The sequence below is a fragment of the Musa acuminata genome, chromosome BXJ3-10 (genome assembly GCF_036884655.1).
Source record: "Musa acuminata AAA Group cultivar baxijiao chromosome BXJ3-10, Cavendish_Baxijiao_AAA, whole genome shotgun sequence".
NCBI lineage: Eukaryota > Viridiplantae > Streptophyta > Magnoliopsida > Zingiberales > Musaceae > Musa > Musa acuminata.
Genome location: NC_088358.1, coordinates 16,678,593 through 16,695,064, shown reverse-complemented (window position 1 = coordinate 16,695,064; position 16,472 = coordinate 16,678,593). Strand labels below are relative to the sequence as shown.

Sequence of the window (16,472 nt, the reverse complement as noted above, 5' to 3'; positions counted from 1 at the left end):
GCCGATTTACCTTTACATATAGGTTGGGTTTTCCCAACTCATGTGTCTTAGGAACATTTAGCTTTACGCCTTCGTCATAGCGGATTTACCTTCATGTAAGTCAAGTAATCTCGACTCACGCGTCTTGGGCGCATTTGGGTCCTCCCTCCGTCGTGACAAATTTTAGGTCCTTCTGTTGTGGTAGGCTTCAAGTCATGGTAGATTTTGGGTCCTCCCGTCATGGCAGGCTTCAAGTCCTCTCTCCATCGTGGCTGATTTTAGGTCCTCCTTTTATTATGGTGGATTTCGAGTCCTCTCGCCATGGTGGGCTTCAAGTCCTCCCTTCGTTGTGGCAGATTTTGGGTCCTCCTTCGACCATGGTAGATTTCATATCCTCCCTTTGTCGTGATGGATTTTGGGTCCCCTCAAAGTTGCGGGCTTCAAGTCCTCCCTTTGTTGTGACAAATTTCGAGTCCTCCTGCTATGGCAGGCTTTACGTCCTCCCTCCATCGTGGCGGGCTTCAAGTCCTCCCTCCATCATGGCAGATTGCATGTTCTTCCACTATGGTGAATTTCAGGTCCTCCTGTTATGACGGTCTTCAAATCTTTTGTCCATCGAAGTGGATTTTGGGTCCTCTCACCGTGGCAAGTTTTGGTTCCTCCCACCATGACAGGCTTCAAGTCCTCTCTCCGATGTGATAGATTTCGAGTCCTCCTGCCATGGTGGACTTCAAGTCCTCCCTTTACTGTAGCAAATTTTAGGTCCTCCCTTTGTCGTAGCAGATTTTTGGTCCTCTCATTATAGCGAGCTTCAAGTCCTCCCTTTGCCGTGGTGGATTTCGGGTCCTCCCTCCACTATGACGGATTTTGGGTTCTCTCGCTGTGATGGGCTTCAAATCCTCCCTCTACCATGATGAATTTTGGTTCCTCTCATCATGGTGGGCTTCAAGTCCTCCCTCTATCATAGTGGATTTCGAGTCCTTCCGTCATGGCATATTTCGGGTCCTCTTACTGAGGTGGGCTTTAAAGCTCCCTCAATCATAGGGGGTTTTGGGTCCTCCCTCTATCGTGATAGATTTTTTTTCACATGGGGTAGGGTTTTCCTAATAGCAATAGCCGAAACTCCACGGAGAATATCAATGTCTCTTCCACAGTGAGCATGGGGTGCAGGAGGTCGTCCTGCATAATGTAAGGGGAGATCACCTCGAGATGTCACCCCTCGAGCTTCTCATTGTTGAGGGGCGATGGGATCCTACAAGCTCTCCCTCATGATGTGGTTCATGAGAGCATCGATCAGGGTGGACTCGTCGGAGCCATTCACCCCTAGCACTATGAAGGTCTTCCCTTCCCTTGCCTCTCCAAAGATGGAATTCAATAGTATCTCGATCCTGGATATCACCTCTAGCAACTCGAGGCAATGGCAGGGTCGATGGTGAAAACGTTCTTGCACAAGAGTGATAGTTTTCGATGCTTGTTCATATTATATGAGAGATTGGTGAAGATGAGGATGAAAGGGATGAAGGCAGAAGGCCTCGAGGACGTGGTGCTCCAAGGAGGCGTAGCCATCATTCTCAACAACATCGCCACTGTGAGCATCATCGACGTGCTTGAAGAGCTGGCCGAGGGTGATAGACTTTCCATTGCCGCCACCTCCATAGTTCTAGTTGCCGTTAGCTTGGGGTTTATGGTAGTTAAGCAGGCTATCACAATCGATATCCTTGGCTTTTGATATTGGGAAGGATTGTCGATCGAACAAGAATATCTTATTCACGAGCAGGGGCATGGTATCATTTCACTATCCCTTTTTATCTTGTGGGGATCTCTTATTGGTTATCAATGCTCACGATGATTGAGCTAATGATCGCGATTGAGATGGTGGTGTTGCCTATTGGGCTAACTAGGGCACACACGAAATAATAATTTGCATCATGCCCATTAGCATCTGCACTTGCTAAGTGAAGTTTAAGAACACTTCAGTAAGAATGAGCAGGTAGCTCGGGGTTGTCTCCGGCATTGAGAGGCTTGGATCATTGAACAAGTGCTCATATCGTGTTGACGTTTGAGCCAATCGAGATGAATGCATCCACACGTGGAAAGGGTGTCTGTTGCCCCCCTTGAGTGAAAGTATTGTGGGTCGGGGACAGGGTCTCTTCGCTCGAGTGTTTGCTGATAGGGTTGGTAGGCAAATATTTTTACGATATTAGACTCTCCTTCTAGTGCCAAAATATTAGGAGAAAATACTATTGATGTCTTGGTAAGCTCGACGTGGTCCGGACTCGTGTGCACAGGATTGTTCAAAGTGTCTATGATATGAAAATGTTATGCTTCTGAGGTATTACTTACTCGAAGACCGAGATCAAGAGAGGTTTCCCGATTCAATCCCTCATATACTCAAGTTACTAATCCGAAAACCCCAAATATGAGTTCGAGTAGTTCAAAAAGAATCTTTTGCATTGGATTTAAAATATTTTTTTATATCTTAGAGAATGAGAATATAATTTATAATTAATTTTTTTAAAATTTATAATTAATTTTTTTTATCATAACGGTAAGAATGAAGTTGGGGATTGTCTTCTTGTTAAAATAAAAAAAAGGAAGCTTGTGATTGCTACGACATGTTTTGAATGTTGTCGGGTAACGAGCTGATGGTTTAATCTAAAAAATAGGTACTAAATAAGAAGATGTCACGAACATGTGTACTTCACGAGGCCAAAGACTCCTTTTATTGGGCACAAAATGTGATGATGACATTTCGTTCTCGGCTTCTTGATGATAACATTCACGTCACTAGGAATATATTCTTAATTATTTAATGTTTTCATATGAGACAGCTTTCAAGATGGCCCGAAGAAGGGAAAGACTTATAGTTATATATATATATATATATATATATATATATATATATATATATATATATATATATATGTATATATATATATATATGTATGTATATATATATATATATATATATATATATATATATATATATATATCCAAATAGGCAGAATCCTGAAAATAATATAAAATGAAAAGAATTAGTTAGCATTGTAATTAATATCAAATAATTTATTTATTTATTTTTTAGAGGGGGAAAAAATATTGTATTAAAAATTAAATCGAAGAGTACAAAATTCTTGTAAGATTGTAGTAACTAGTTTTTTTATGCAAAAAAAAAATAGTTTACATAATAAGCATCAAAAGAATAATGATTTATCTATAATAATTTTAATATATTTTTATAGTTAACCTGAAAACGTTGATATGAAAGTAACCCGATACACGAGGGTTTCTCAATATATGGAGGGGTGGGTTGACCGCCTCTCCACCAATGAAGTCACGTGTGTCGCCTCGACACCTGCGTGGGGTCCCAACACCGCCTTCACGGGTGCAGTCACCGCCGCCCTCTCGCCCCGTCCCCCGTCTCACCACCCTCTCCTCGCTTTCTCTGCTCCCAAGAAAAGAATACAACAACCGCGGGAGCCACGAGGCTCCCCCGCCCCACAAATCCATCCCCCCGAGTCGAACCATCGATCGAGAGAGGGCGAGCGAATCGGAGCGGAGCGACCCTCGTCCGTCGATGCTATGCAGTATCACGCCTACAACCGCCTGGGGAGCGGCGGGGGCGGGGGCGGGGGCGGCGGCGGAGGGGGGACGCCGTCTCCGCCGGCGTCACCGCGGAGGTCGCCGAGGATCCACCGGAGGGCGGGGAAGGGCGGAGGCGGGGGTAGGGCGGCGCAGGGGGCGCCGCGCACCATTGCGCAGCGGATGGCGTGGATGCTCCTCTCCTTCCTCCTCCGGCGTCAGGCCATCTTCCTCTTTGCGCCGCTATTGTACGTCGCCGCAATGCTCTTCTACATGGGCACCGTGCCCATCGACAGCGTGCCCCGCATCATCTCCCGCTCCGCCCCCGGCTCTGTCTACCGGAGCCCCAAGCTTTACGAGCGCCTCCGCCCCGCCATGGATGCCGATAACTCCTCCGACGGGGTCAGTCATTGAAGCCTAGTTAACGCTCTTCTGATTCTCCTGCTCTGAATTGATTTGGATCCGCGCCCCTTTTTCTTCTTGTATTTTCTTTGGGTTTGTCTCTTCTCGGGAGTTATAACGCTGCGGTTTCTATTTTGGATCATTTAGATTCGTGGTGTTGTCAGATTTTGCATCTTTCCTGCGAACCTAAGAGATGCCTAAGCATGAACTGATATGGAACGATCATAACCTCGCCGGTACAATTGCTTCATCGCATCTTCAATGCCCATAATTGAGTTGGAACTCTTGTCCAGATTGTAAAATGACAATGCAGCTACTCTAGATGTTTCCTGATAAAACCTAATTCATCAAGCATTGATTTCTCTCTCTCTCTCTCTTCTTTATCTATCTCTACTGTGCCAGGTTCAGCTCTATTAGATTTTTGTTCTGCCATTCATTATGCTTATGGTAGGATCCATGTGTTGTGGTACTTATGGCTATTAAAGTCGACTAGGGATCACCAGTAAAAGAATCATATGGTGTCCTTATGCAGCTGTAAAACTAGGAGCTAGAAGTTTTCACTTGAAGATGATGTTATCACGACAGTAGGCATGAAATAGCAGTTAATGTTGATGATGTATACAACATAGGCTGATCTAGGATTCCGTGATCTCCTTTCTCCACACCTGTCATCTCACCACAACAGGGACACACACACAATAGGTAAGATGCAAGAACAAAAGAACTCTAGTTAGACTTCTCTGCATCTGAAATAAAATAGTGTTGATAGTTTCTTTCTTTTGTATGCATGTTCACATACCAGAATTGAAAAAGTTTAGTTTATCTCATTGCATATCTTCAAAACTAAACATGACTTTCTTTCTCTGTCCTTTTAACTGAAGGTTGGGCTCCTGTCTACCATTTTAGCTCATCATAGTTCGATGCCAAAATTGTTGAATGGTGTCAATTTTTTTTAGTTACTAATATACTGGAGAGAAGTAATTGAGCTAAAGATTATAAATAATGCTAACTCTGTCAGAAAAACACATGATGCCAGCAAAATGAAAAACAACATGTGTTTAGGCATCCAATGGTCTACATGAAAATAATCCAAGACATTTGCAAATGAAGGGCATGTTCCAAAACGTATATTTCTAAATTGGAACCGATTGAAAGTGATGCGCTAGGAGAATAAGGATAATGTTATATCCCGGATGCACTTCAAAATACTTTTTAGGCATTGGAAGCAATTGGAAGTCAGATGTACTTGTGTTGGATTTAGCTGCACCTGTTAATACAAAGTTGATAATTATTCTCATGTCTCTCCCACCAAATAATGTTCATTCTGACAATTTAATTTTTTTCATTTTCATTTATTAATACTAGTATGGATTATGATTTTTATTGAAACTATATCCCCTTGTTGATGAAGTAACTCTTGGTAAAAAATTTCAGCTAGTGACTAAAAAATATTGTATATTTTTGTAGTTAGCAACTGTGTGGAAGCACTCTTTCAAAGGTGGCGGGTGGCGACCCTGTATACACACATCTAATGATGGTACAGTTACTCATTGAATCTTTCTATTGCTCTTTTTTTCCTGGAGAATAATATCTAACTCGTTAAAGAAAATTCACTTGTGCTTTCAAAGAATAGCATAACAAATTTTATAACTCATTGATGCTCCTGATTCAGTACTTTATCTTGAAATATTATGTAGTAATTACTAAGAATTGTTTTTTAAAATGATCCTTTGATCTTAACTTTTAGATTAATATTAAAATACTTAATGGAGTTCCTTTATCCTTTAATGCCAAGATCTAATTTGAGAGATAATCATGATATTCTTTTAAGATCTATTGGTAAAGAAAAGGTGAAACTACAAAACCACTTGGAAGTATATCATTTTCTTGGACGTCTTGAGGTATTCTTTCTGGAACACATGCACTAGAAAGAGGATTATACTGTGGAATGCCCTATTGTATGAGCCATAAAAGTAATTGAACTGATTATAACCACAAACTTATGACTTATTTAAGAACAGAAAAATATACTTGTAATCCCAGCTTAGCATTATCATGCTATGTTAACTATGTTAAGAAGTGTTAATTAGGGGCATACAATTCTTGACAAGTGTGTCCCCAATGAACTTGTACATGTGTCACTCAATAAGCACTTAAATAAAATCTTACTATTGCTTCAAAAATTAATTATTTGATTTAGAACTGGAAAAGAAACTAAACTTAGTTAAAACCCATACGTAGAGATTGTGAACATTATGAGTTAACTTTATAAATGCTATGAATAAACTTTCAGCTTAATTTATATGTCACCTTCAATTAATCTCTTCCTTCATGGTATTCATCTGATTGATTATCGGAAGTCTTGACTTGTATAGCAATCAGTTTTTTCTTTCCTCAAGATCTTGGTTGATTTTTACAATCTTTAACAACATTTTTCCTGATTTATGTATAATTGGTTACTTTACTGAAGACATCTTTTGTTTATTTTATGCAGCTTTGCCTGATTCAAATGGCTACATATATGTTGAGGCAAATGGTGGCTTGAATCAACAGAGGACTTCTGTTGGTCCCTTCTTCTCCATGATGAATACTCTATTTTTCTTATCTTCCGTTCCTGGTTATGTCATTTTGCAGTTTTTGGCTCCTATTTATACCTTTTTATAATCTTTTGCAGATATGCAATGCGGTTGCGGTAGCAGGATATCTGAATGCAACACTTGTTATTCCTTATTTCCACTATCACAGCATTTGGAGAGATCCTAGGTTATCACCAATATCTCTGTCTCATAGTTTTCGTTTGTCATTACATTTATGACCATTCATTATTCTGAGAAAAGAGTTTTCATTCTTTCATAAACACCCTCCATCCTATTTTGTTTTAACAACTTGGCTATCCTGGATGTAAAGGTTGCATTTTTGCCACAAATGGATCCACTGTATACATCTTTACCCTGAATCTTGGCTTTTTTTTTTTCTGACCAAGACACAAGAACCCAACTATTTGAGGTTGGCTCCGTACATCTTTTACCACCATCGAGTGAACCCATGTTCATATGAGATCTGACAATTTTATACTAGTTATAAGTTATCAGATGCGACCTTCCTTTATCTAACCTTAGATCGAAAAAGATATAACAATATTGACACACAGGTAGGTGGATGACAATGAATCACAAGTATGATTGGCATTTATTGAATGGTTTACTGCTTGGTTTGATAATGGATGTTTGTCGCTGTGTGCTACCAAATTTAATTCGTTGTTGGATTTGTTAACTAAGTTACAAATAATAAGTTTCTGTTATTCATGCATACTTGTGATGCTTCTATTTGGGATTCTCTTTCTGGTAGTTAAATACTGCTACCTAGTGTTTATCTTGTCCTGATATGGCTACATGTTTCTTTCACTTTAGCTTTTTGGACATGCCTATTGTCCTGCTGGTTTTGATAACATCATCTTCTTTGAGAAATGTCAATCCCATACATGTTTTTATTTCAAAGTGACACTATGTATTTGTGATCGAGGAGGAAAAACTAAAAGATCTTGTATTTTGTAAATAAATGATGTAAGGCGTTAATATGTCTATATCTAGAATCTAGGAGGAAAACCCAAAAGGTCCATTGTATTTGTGTATATAAATGATGTAGACATTAACAATTTGGTATCAAACAAATGGCTCAGAACTACTGAATTAAGTATATAGAAACCAGTCATAAAAAGATCTTCATGTGGTATTTAAGACCAAAAGCTAGTGAAGGGGCTTGACTTTGGGCTGAGAATTCAACCATCTTTATTAACATGTTAACATGTGTCCTTACAAAATTTTCCCATACGAAGTGGTTTTGTGGAGGGTTCAGTCAATCTCATTTTTTTCTCTTGGCATTCTTGACAATAGGTCCTCAGTTTAGTTTGTTGGTGCAGAATGTTTTGGCTATGATTCCTGTCGCAATCAAGCTGCAAGTTATATTGGCTACTAGAACATTGAACAAATATCAACTTCATAAATTGCCCAAGGATCCATAATTATGGACATAGGTTCTAGATTCTAGGCATTTGGTCAACATTTTTCATTCTTCATTGCAGATATATTGGTGGCAAGCTTTTTCAGTTTGGTATAGTTTTAGGAAAGATGCATGGGCACCTTAAGCAGCATTGTACAACTGTGTTAATGGCTCGTCTTAGTTCTTTATTGGTAACTAATTATAAGGTTGATTCCAAATTATGAACAGTGATTACAATCGGCGCTCGGGTGCTCACCTAGGCGCTCGGGCGAGGCGAGGCGAGGTGAGGCCCGAGCACCTCGCTTCATTTCCAGGCGGTGCGCTTCAAAGAGGCGTCGCCTGGGCGCTCGCCCGAGCCCAGGCGTTGGGCACTTCGAGCGAGCGCCTAGGTTAAACCAGGCAATCGAACTAGATTTTTAGGTCTGGTTGGTCTCCGATGCTTTAGTTGGTTCAATCGAACCAACTAAATCACCGATATCAGGCTCCCTCTCGCGATTTCCCCGACTTCCCTAACCCTAACACTTGCGATTTTGTCATCGAGATTTCTTCTCCGTTGTCGCTACTCTCTGCTGCCGCCGCCACTGTCGCTGCTCGCCGCTACTGTCGCTACTCGCTGCTGCCACAATCTCGCTCGCCGCTGCTATTGCCGCTCCCGCTGTCGCCACCGCTCGCCGCTGCTGCTGTCGCTTGCCGCTCTCGCTCCAGCTACAGCTGTCGCTTGCTACCGCTATCGTTGCCTCAGCAGCCTCGGTCTTCTCACACTCTTCTCACTATATAATTAACATTATATTAACAGTATACTGCTAACTGTATACTAATATTAGTATTTTATTTATTAGATTAATAATATGTTATTTTGATTTTAATACTATTAATTTTTATTTATTTAAAATTATTGTTAGGTTTTAGAATAAATGGCAAGTGTACAGAGCAACTAAATAGATTTGATGTAAAATTTTATTGTTTTGATTTTTGAGACTTTTTATTAATATGACATTGTGATTTTGTACCCAATTTTCTTAATTTAATAATATTTTTTATTTAAATAATTATATTTTTTAATTATATTATATATTTTTATATTTTAGCGTCTCGTTTCGCTCGGGTGAGCGCCTCGGGCGTTTTTGGACCTTAGTGCCTTTTAGCGCCTAGCGCTTTTTAAATCACTGATTATGAAAAAAAATTAAATTTTGCTTATCCAGATTATGGACTGTCATGTTGATAGACAGGGGTTCGACATGTACCATGCTATTGACACATGACCAAACCAATTTTTGGCTTGTGCCAGCTAGCATGGCATGGCACGTACACAGCCAGAAAGGTATTAATGGGCTACTGTACTACAAGATTGCAAAAACATGATCCAGATGATTTTGGTTGTTGTCAACATTCAAGTGCAATTTTTTATGCTAAGTGATTTGCATAGGGAAGAGGAACAGGGTCAGATTTGAGGATTGGTGCATTGTTTCATTCTAAACCTCTAACATTTTGTTCCAGAAACAGAGTCCTGTTATAAATATTCCAGCATCCTCACATATATTTGCCTAAACCTATGTAGTTCTTTTAACTGTTCTATTATGACGTACTTTCTTGCCTTTGTTTTGTATTCTAATCATGTTTCTTGTCCTTTTAAATATTGCTTGATCTAGAAGTTTTGTATATTCATGTATTAGTTACATGAATAATCAGGCTATCATTGAAACTGCTTGTCTGTGCCTCATTCATTTGTCAAAAGATTTAAGATGTTTTGTCTGACATATTTGACAATGGTTCAGCAAATTCAATGACATCTACGATGAGGATCACTTCGTCAATACTTTGAAAAGTGAGGTGCAGGTAGTTCATCAGGTTCCTGAATATATAATGGAGCGATTTGGTCACAACTTGAGCAATGTGTTTAACTTCAAGATAAAAGCTTGGTCCTCTATTCAGTACTATAAGGATGCTGTTCTTCCTAAGTTGGTAGAGGAAAAGTTAGTACTTTATTATTTTTATCATTTTCTCGTAATTTACAGTTCGAAGGATTACCTAGACATTTGCATTCTATTGTGGTTTTCCCCCTTTATTTTGTATTTTCTTTGTTAGTGTTCTTTATCATATTTGATTTGTTCATATATTCTTTATAACTCAGTTGTATAATGTCTTGCTGCATTTTCAGTTTTAGGAAAGTTATGTGATAGTAGCAAGTTGGTCGTTTTATTTTTTATAAGTATGATATTTTAAGTTATGCTATCTAATGTTTACATTTGTATTTGTTTAATATTGTTTTTTCTATCCTTGTGCTTGTTACCAAGATACAGGGGCTTGTAATATTATTAAAGACAGAGGAGTTATTCTATAAGTTATATAGAAAACATTTTTAGACATCACAATTTTGGAGTATAAAATAATATTCAAATTTAAAACCATAAATTTGTCGAAACATTAGGGTAAATGAGGCATTAGAAAAAGCCATAAAGAGGATGAAAATGGTAAGAGTATAGGTCTTAATCGTATTCCTTTTGAAGTTTGGAGGATTTTATGAGATCAACAAGTAGTTCACTTCGAGGTCAAAACTGAAACATCTTGATTCTAGACTGAAATCAAACACAAGGACTAAATTTGGTTTGGTATTGGACTGCTACATTTCTGGTATACCAGTCCATACCACTCGGGATCACCTGAAGAAGATTAAATGCTGATCAGTGCAATGTGTATTAATCGATATTTGGATCTATGGGTATTGTTATATTTGAAAGTTACACCAACTTGTACTTCCCGATATCACTGAAAAACATAAATGTTGATCAGTATTTAGCCATATATTTCAGTATTTATCGTTGGTTGCATTGGTACATAGTGGTTGTACACACTGGTCAGATGGTCAGATCTGTATGCAAAACCTTGGTTTCTATTTACTAGTTTACTTAATAAATATCTAATATCTAAAAGAACCCTGATGATTGCATAGATGGCAGTATTGATGACATAAGTTGCAATATGTATTGCCTGCATGAAAGCTAATACTGTTATAATTTGAATTCTTATAATGCATAAAGATACATGTAGTTCTGCTGTTATGACATACAACCATGATAATTCTGTTATCACTTAACAATTTTGTCTTTAATATGGATCAGGTTTATCAGGATATCTCCTTTTGCAAATCGGTTGTCATTTGATGCTCCTTCCACGGTACAGCGCCTAAGATGCTTGGCAAATTTTGAAGCATTACAGTTTTCAAATCCTATAGCAACTTTGGCTGAAAACTTGGTCTCTCGAATGAAAGAACACAGTAAAGATAATGATGGGAAATATATTGCAGTGCATCTTCGTTTTGAAGAGGTAAACATGAATTCAAAATAGCTTTGTTTTTGCTGAATCTTATGTCATTCAGTTGATATGATTGGTGTATTTTACCTCTTTTCCAGGATATGGTTGCCTTCTCTTGTTGTGTATTTGATGGTGGTGAAGAAGAGAAACAGGAGATGAATGCTGCAAGAGAGAGAGGTTGGAGAGGAAAATTCACTAAACGTGGTCGTGTCATTCGACCTGGGACAATTAGGATAAATGGAAAATGTCCGTTAACACCTTTAGAGGTATAGCTTTCTTTCTAATTAAGTCAAGGGCTGGTTACTTTTGACATTTGAATGATCTGGTTGATGGTCGTTTAGTATCCTATAAAAACATTACTGCCATTAAGGTTCACTGAATGGCATGAACCTAACTTAGGAAGGAAATACGAAAAAACTCACTAAAATTAAAGAATTTATATGCACAAGACTAGTTTTATGATGATTATTGTAGGTGATCAAATTGATACATCACATGGCTCATACAAACATGAAACAGTAATGGCTTACTTATTTCATCGTAGATTTTCATCTTGTTGGTTTCCTCTCTATATTTCCTCTCATTCTGGCTATGTAACTATGATTCTTGTCATTGCCTCTAGAGCTCCCTTGGCTACAGATCAGGTGTGTATGACCTGAATTGTTGAACCGCATAAGGCACATGTATTTGAGATCCAATTTCTTTATGGGAGAACTTTCAATATTTCTATACTAATATTGGGATATACCTAGTTGCTATTTGTTAATCATTGCTTTTTTCATGTCATTCTTTTGAGATGTCATATTGGTCAAAATATACTACTGTCAGGGACATAGCCTGAAATGGACAACAACTATTCTCCGGTTCTTGCTGCATTATTGATTTGATAATATGGCGAGATCTTTTGATTATATGGCCTCTCATGGTTAGATCATTGGAATTGACTGCAAGAGTGTTCATTGCATGATGAAGTCTTTTCAGCACACCTTTTACTCTTGCCACTTAAGATCTTTTCTGGTTTTTTCACAAACTTCGATGGAAGACATCATTTTCTGAATAATTACCATCTTTAGAAGCAATTGATTAAATTCCTCGTCTTTCTAGTCAAAATTCTACTCATCCATTAGTTTGGTAGTTGAAGAACAAGACTTTATATAGTCTATCATGCAGAACTTGAAACATATATCAATGAGGATTTAACTAGTCAACCTTATCTTCTGCATAAATATTCTAACAAGTGAAGTTTATGATTTTACTTCTAGATAATTATTTGCATAAACAACGTAGGTTCCTGCAGGATTCTATTACGGTAGTAGGTTGGAGATACAAGCAAATATAATGGAGTTGGAATGGCATTCCATGACATGCTAAACATTATGCATAGACAGCTGGCTATCATGCCTTGTGCCATGGGCAAAGCTTCAGTCTTCAGGTTGACATGGATATGTGAGCCTAAAGTAATTCTAGTTTTAAAAGTAATATTAGATGGATTGGTTTTTAGTCTGCTTCATGAACATTAAGCGGCTAAAATCACTTACTGCTTTCACAAACTTCAATTTGTTATTTTCTTTTCTCCATGAATTAGCAAAGATGCTCAAAGATGTAGTTTTATTTGGTCATCCTAAGCATTATAATATGCTTGACTATCTTCCAATTATCACTTCATATATGTCATCAGGTTGGTTTGATGCTCCGCGGCATGGGCTTCGGTAACAATACTGCAATTTATTTGGCTTCTGGAAAAATTTACAAAGCCGAGAAGACTATGGTTCCGCTTCTTGAAATGTTCCCCCTTCTGCAAACTAAAGAAACATTAGCATCAACAGAGGAACTTGCTCCATTCAAGGTGTTTAGATTCTGTTCCTTGTTCTCTAAGATCGTATGTAGTTTTATCTATTCTTTTCACCATAGTTTGCTTTAAATTGACAATGCTTGCAGAACTATTCCTCCAGGATGGCTGCAATAGACTACAGCGTGTGCCTTCACAGTGAAGTATTTGTGACTACTCAAGGTGGAAACTTCCCTCATTTTCTGATTGGCCACAGGAGATACTTGTATGGTGGGCACTCTAAGACTATCAAACCTGACAAGAGGAAGCTAGCATTATTGTTTGACAATCCAAATATAGGGTATGTCTGTTCATCTTCCTAACATTGTTTCATTAGATTTTATCAAGTCCGCTCTTAGTATTTGTCATTTTCAACTCAGGTAGTTATGATATGACTGTAGAAACTTGATGGACACACAAAGAGACAATACAACAAATGCATGTGCATTGCAACACCCTTTCTTGTGTCCAGATGGTGTAGGGGTATCAAGAGCAAGTTTGTATCGTAGATTCTGACAATCAGGTGTTTTGTTCCATTTAAAAGTTAAATGGCAGCATAAATTTTGTAGCCTGTAGCCAGCTTCTACCTAGAGTCTGGAAACCAGGTGTTTCATGCCTTTCCATTGAGATCCGGCAGTCTAATATCCTGTAGCCTGTAGCCACACCCACATTTGGGATTCGTTTTGCTTGTGAAAGTTTTCTACCTAATGATAGTATTTGGGATTATAAAAAGAAAGGTTCTTTGCCAGGCTTTTTTTTGGGAGAAGTTTCAAGTAGCACTCAATTGTTTAAAATATTCATACGGTGCTTTTATTCATCTTCGACTTCCGATAATGACTTAGAAAGGCAACCATGATGACCGTTTTTAATCCTCGTTATCTTTTGACTTAGTTTCGTTCCTTGCACATCTGTTTATCATTCGTAACATTCCCTCCATAAACTTTTGCACCTTATATGATGTAATACCTTCTACCTACTTGCTGAACAGATGGAAGTCCTTGAAGCGGCAATTACTAAATATGCGAGCTCACAGTGATGCGAAGGGAATGGAGATGAAAAGACCAAGTGACTCATTATACACATTCCCGTGCCCTGACTGCATGTGCCGCTTAAACAAAACAGAAGTTTCAAAGTCTTCCTCGGCTCGATAGTATCGGTTCAGGAAATTTTGGCTAAACATTTGAAATGATTCACCTGATATTGAAATTGGTGCATCATCCATTCTTTCATTGGATTCTTAAGAAAGCACAACGACATTCCAAGTTGGCAGCCTCCATTATTTTGAGCGCGTAGTTGCTAATCTTTACAGCCTGGGATTACTAGATTTTGTATAGTTGATTTGTTGATTGAAGGGAACCTCGTCATTGTTTCCCGGGCGCTGACTGACACTAGGACTTGCATCCACAACCTCTGGTACCGAAGCCTGGAAGCCGTATTGGTGCTCAGCGTCAGCAGAGGCTTGTACATTACTCGAATTCTTATTCACTTAATATGCAAATATTTGCATAGAGTGCAAATCTGGAGTCATCCAACATGTGGGACAGCAAAACCTTTTGTCTTTCTCTGTTGTAGCTTGATCTTATTCTTTGAACACTTGGATGTCATCCTTGTTTTGTCTAGCTTTAGGATACTCACCTCACGTGGAGGAGGAGGGTAAGAAGCAAAATCACTGTATGGGCATGTGAGGTTATTCAAAGTTTTCCCCATTTTTTTCAGTTTTTGTTTATGTAATTAATGACAAAACATTTGGCTGCTAACTGATGAGAATGCTTAGAGCAGAGGAGTCGGGCGATTGGAAGTGAGGATGTTCTCAAGGAGTGGTTGGTTTTAGGAAGCCCAAGCCCTTCCTTCTTGATGATGACCATTGAGATGGATGGATGGATGGATGGATGGATGGGTAGAAGAGCTTGTTACTTGTCAAAAGCAGACTTTGGCTACTGTTATTGGTGGTCTTGCGATGCTGATCTCCAAGTGGACGACCATCCACAGGCAGGCACGTGTGAAGATTGTCTCCTTCTGTTGGTGGGCGTGTAAAGTAAGGAGAGGTCAGTCAGGGCAGTGGAATGGAAAGGTGGCGGTGGGCCGATGGACTTATTCCACTTGGACCTAAATGCTTATAACGTGGAGTTGAAAAGCCTCTCACAATGCGTTTCACAATTGCCCTCCTTTTTCTTGATCTTACAACAACAGATTTAGGTTTTCCATTCATTGGCTCCTTTCGACTCTTGTTGATGTTGGTGGTGGGTCACCACCACTCTCTCTCACTCAGCTGGGTGTTGGATGTCATCATCATGTTTCCACCCACTACTACCTGCCTGACTGGGTGCGACGAAAGATCCACAAGATGCAATACACTATTTTATTTATTACATGAAATGTTTTATATATATATATATATATTACAAAACAAAGCAAAGAAACAAGGAAAGAAATCCACGTGGTTTGAACATTCAAAGATTGGAAGCAGTAAAAGAGAAAAGACTTTTCCCCGTTTTTCTCGTTGCCTTTTGACTCGAACAAAATTCAACCTCAGCAGCTACCGTTGACAAACAATATGATTATTGGACGTTGTTCAGATTCACATAAAAGTCAAAAGTGTCTCATGCCGGGATTCTTTGTCTCACCCACCCCTGTCCCCTGTCCCCTGTCCCCTGTCCTGTCCTTAATCTCACTTGGCAAAACGTTTCACGTTGTAAACTGACATATTTTAGTCTCCGTGGAACATTAAATAATATGATATTCTGCCACCGACGAGTCATTTGAATTTGTGTACATGGAGATTATTCCTACGGAGAAATCGATAAATATCTGCTTGAGATATTATTCACTCAAAATTACAAAGTTGTCAACGCGTGCTAGTATTAAAATTTTCTTTTGTCCATCTTGTGAATTTTATAAAATTGAAGAACCTATTCTAGGTTGAATACATTCAGGTCAATATCATGCAATATTAAAATATTTATACATACACACATATATACATACATATATATATATATAAATATATAAATATGTTTGACCTTTATCAAGTATTTTTAAATTTTTTAATATTTATTTAAACTCAGATACATGATGATCTATTGAGAATGGATATATTGGCATGGATGTATCGACGTGATAACATTATGAACTCTCACTCATATAATATCGATATACATAATTACTAATCCTTACTAATATAAATATCTAATACACATATTATATAATTCTGAAATTAAATGATTAAAAAAAAATTAAAAAAAAAGGGAGGCTATCGTAAGTCTTACCAGCTTGAAGATCACCATGAAATGAAATTATGTGAGAACAAATATGAAATTAAGAACCACATTGCTGAATTCAGTAGGCTCTTTGACATTCGACCTCATGCAGA

The 16,472-nt window shown here is 38.4% G+C and overlaps 1 protein-coding gene across 3 annotated transcripts; it reads left to right on the top strand.

The window, feature by feature from the left end:
• Positions 1-3,248: 3,248 nt before the first annotated feature.
• LOC135651111 (protein ESMERALDA 1-like) lies at positions 3,249-14,817 on the top strand. Of its 3 annotated transcripts, none has more exons than XM_065170906.1 (10): positions 3,249-3,963; positions 5,431-5,500; positions 6,458-6,525; positions 6,638-6,726; positions 9,738-9,935; positions 11,082-11,286; positions 11,373-11,540; positions 12,953-13,120; positions 13,213-13,403; positions 14,091-14,817. In XM_065170906.1, exons 1-10 carry the CDS (start codon positions 3,277-3,279, stop codon positions 14,251-14,253), a joined length of 2,007 nt encoding a protein of 668 aa, XP_065026978.1. In that variant the 5' UTR covers positions 3,249-3,276; the 3' UTR covers positions 14,254-14,817. The 3 variants fall into 3 exon arrangements, with proteins under 3 accessions (XP_065026978.1, XP_065026979.1, XP_065026980.1); XM_065170907.1 differs by lacking the exon at positions 14,091-14,817 and adding an exon at positions 13,483-14,074; XM_065170908.1 differs by lacking the exon at positions 14,091-14,817 and having other exon boundaries at positions 13,227-13,397.
• Positions 14,818-16,472: the final 1,655 nt, after the last annotated feature.

Excerpts from the sequence above, each read along its gene's own strand:
- LOC135651111 (XM_065170906.1), top strand. The coding sequence starts at position 3,277 with ATGGAGGGGTGGGTTGACCGCCTCTCCACCAATGAAGTCACGTGTGTC. Across the intron at positions 6,727-9,737 it reads AGCATTTGGAGAGATCCTAG|CAAATTCAATGACATCTACG; the intron begins GTTATCACCAAT and ends ACAATGGTTCAG. Across the intron at positions 11,541-12,952 it reads GTCCGTTAACACCTTTAGAG|GTTGGTTTGATGCTCCGCGG; the intron begins GTATAGCTTTCT and ends ATATGTCATCAG.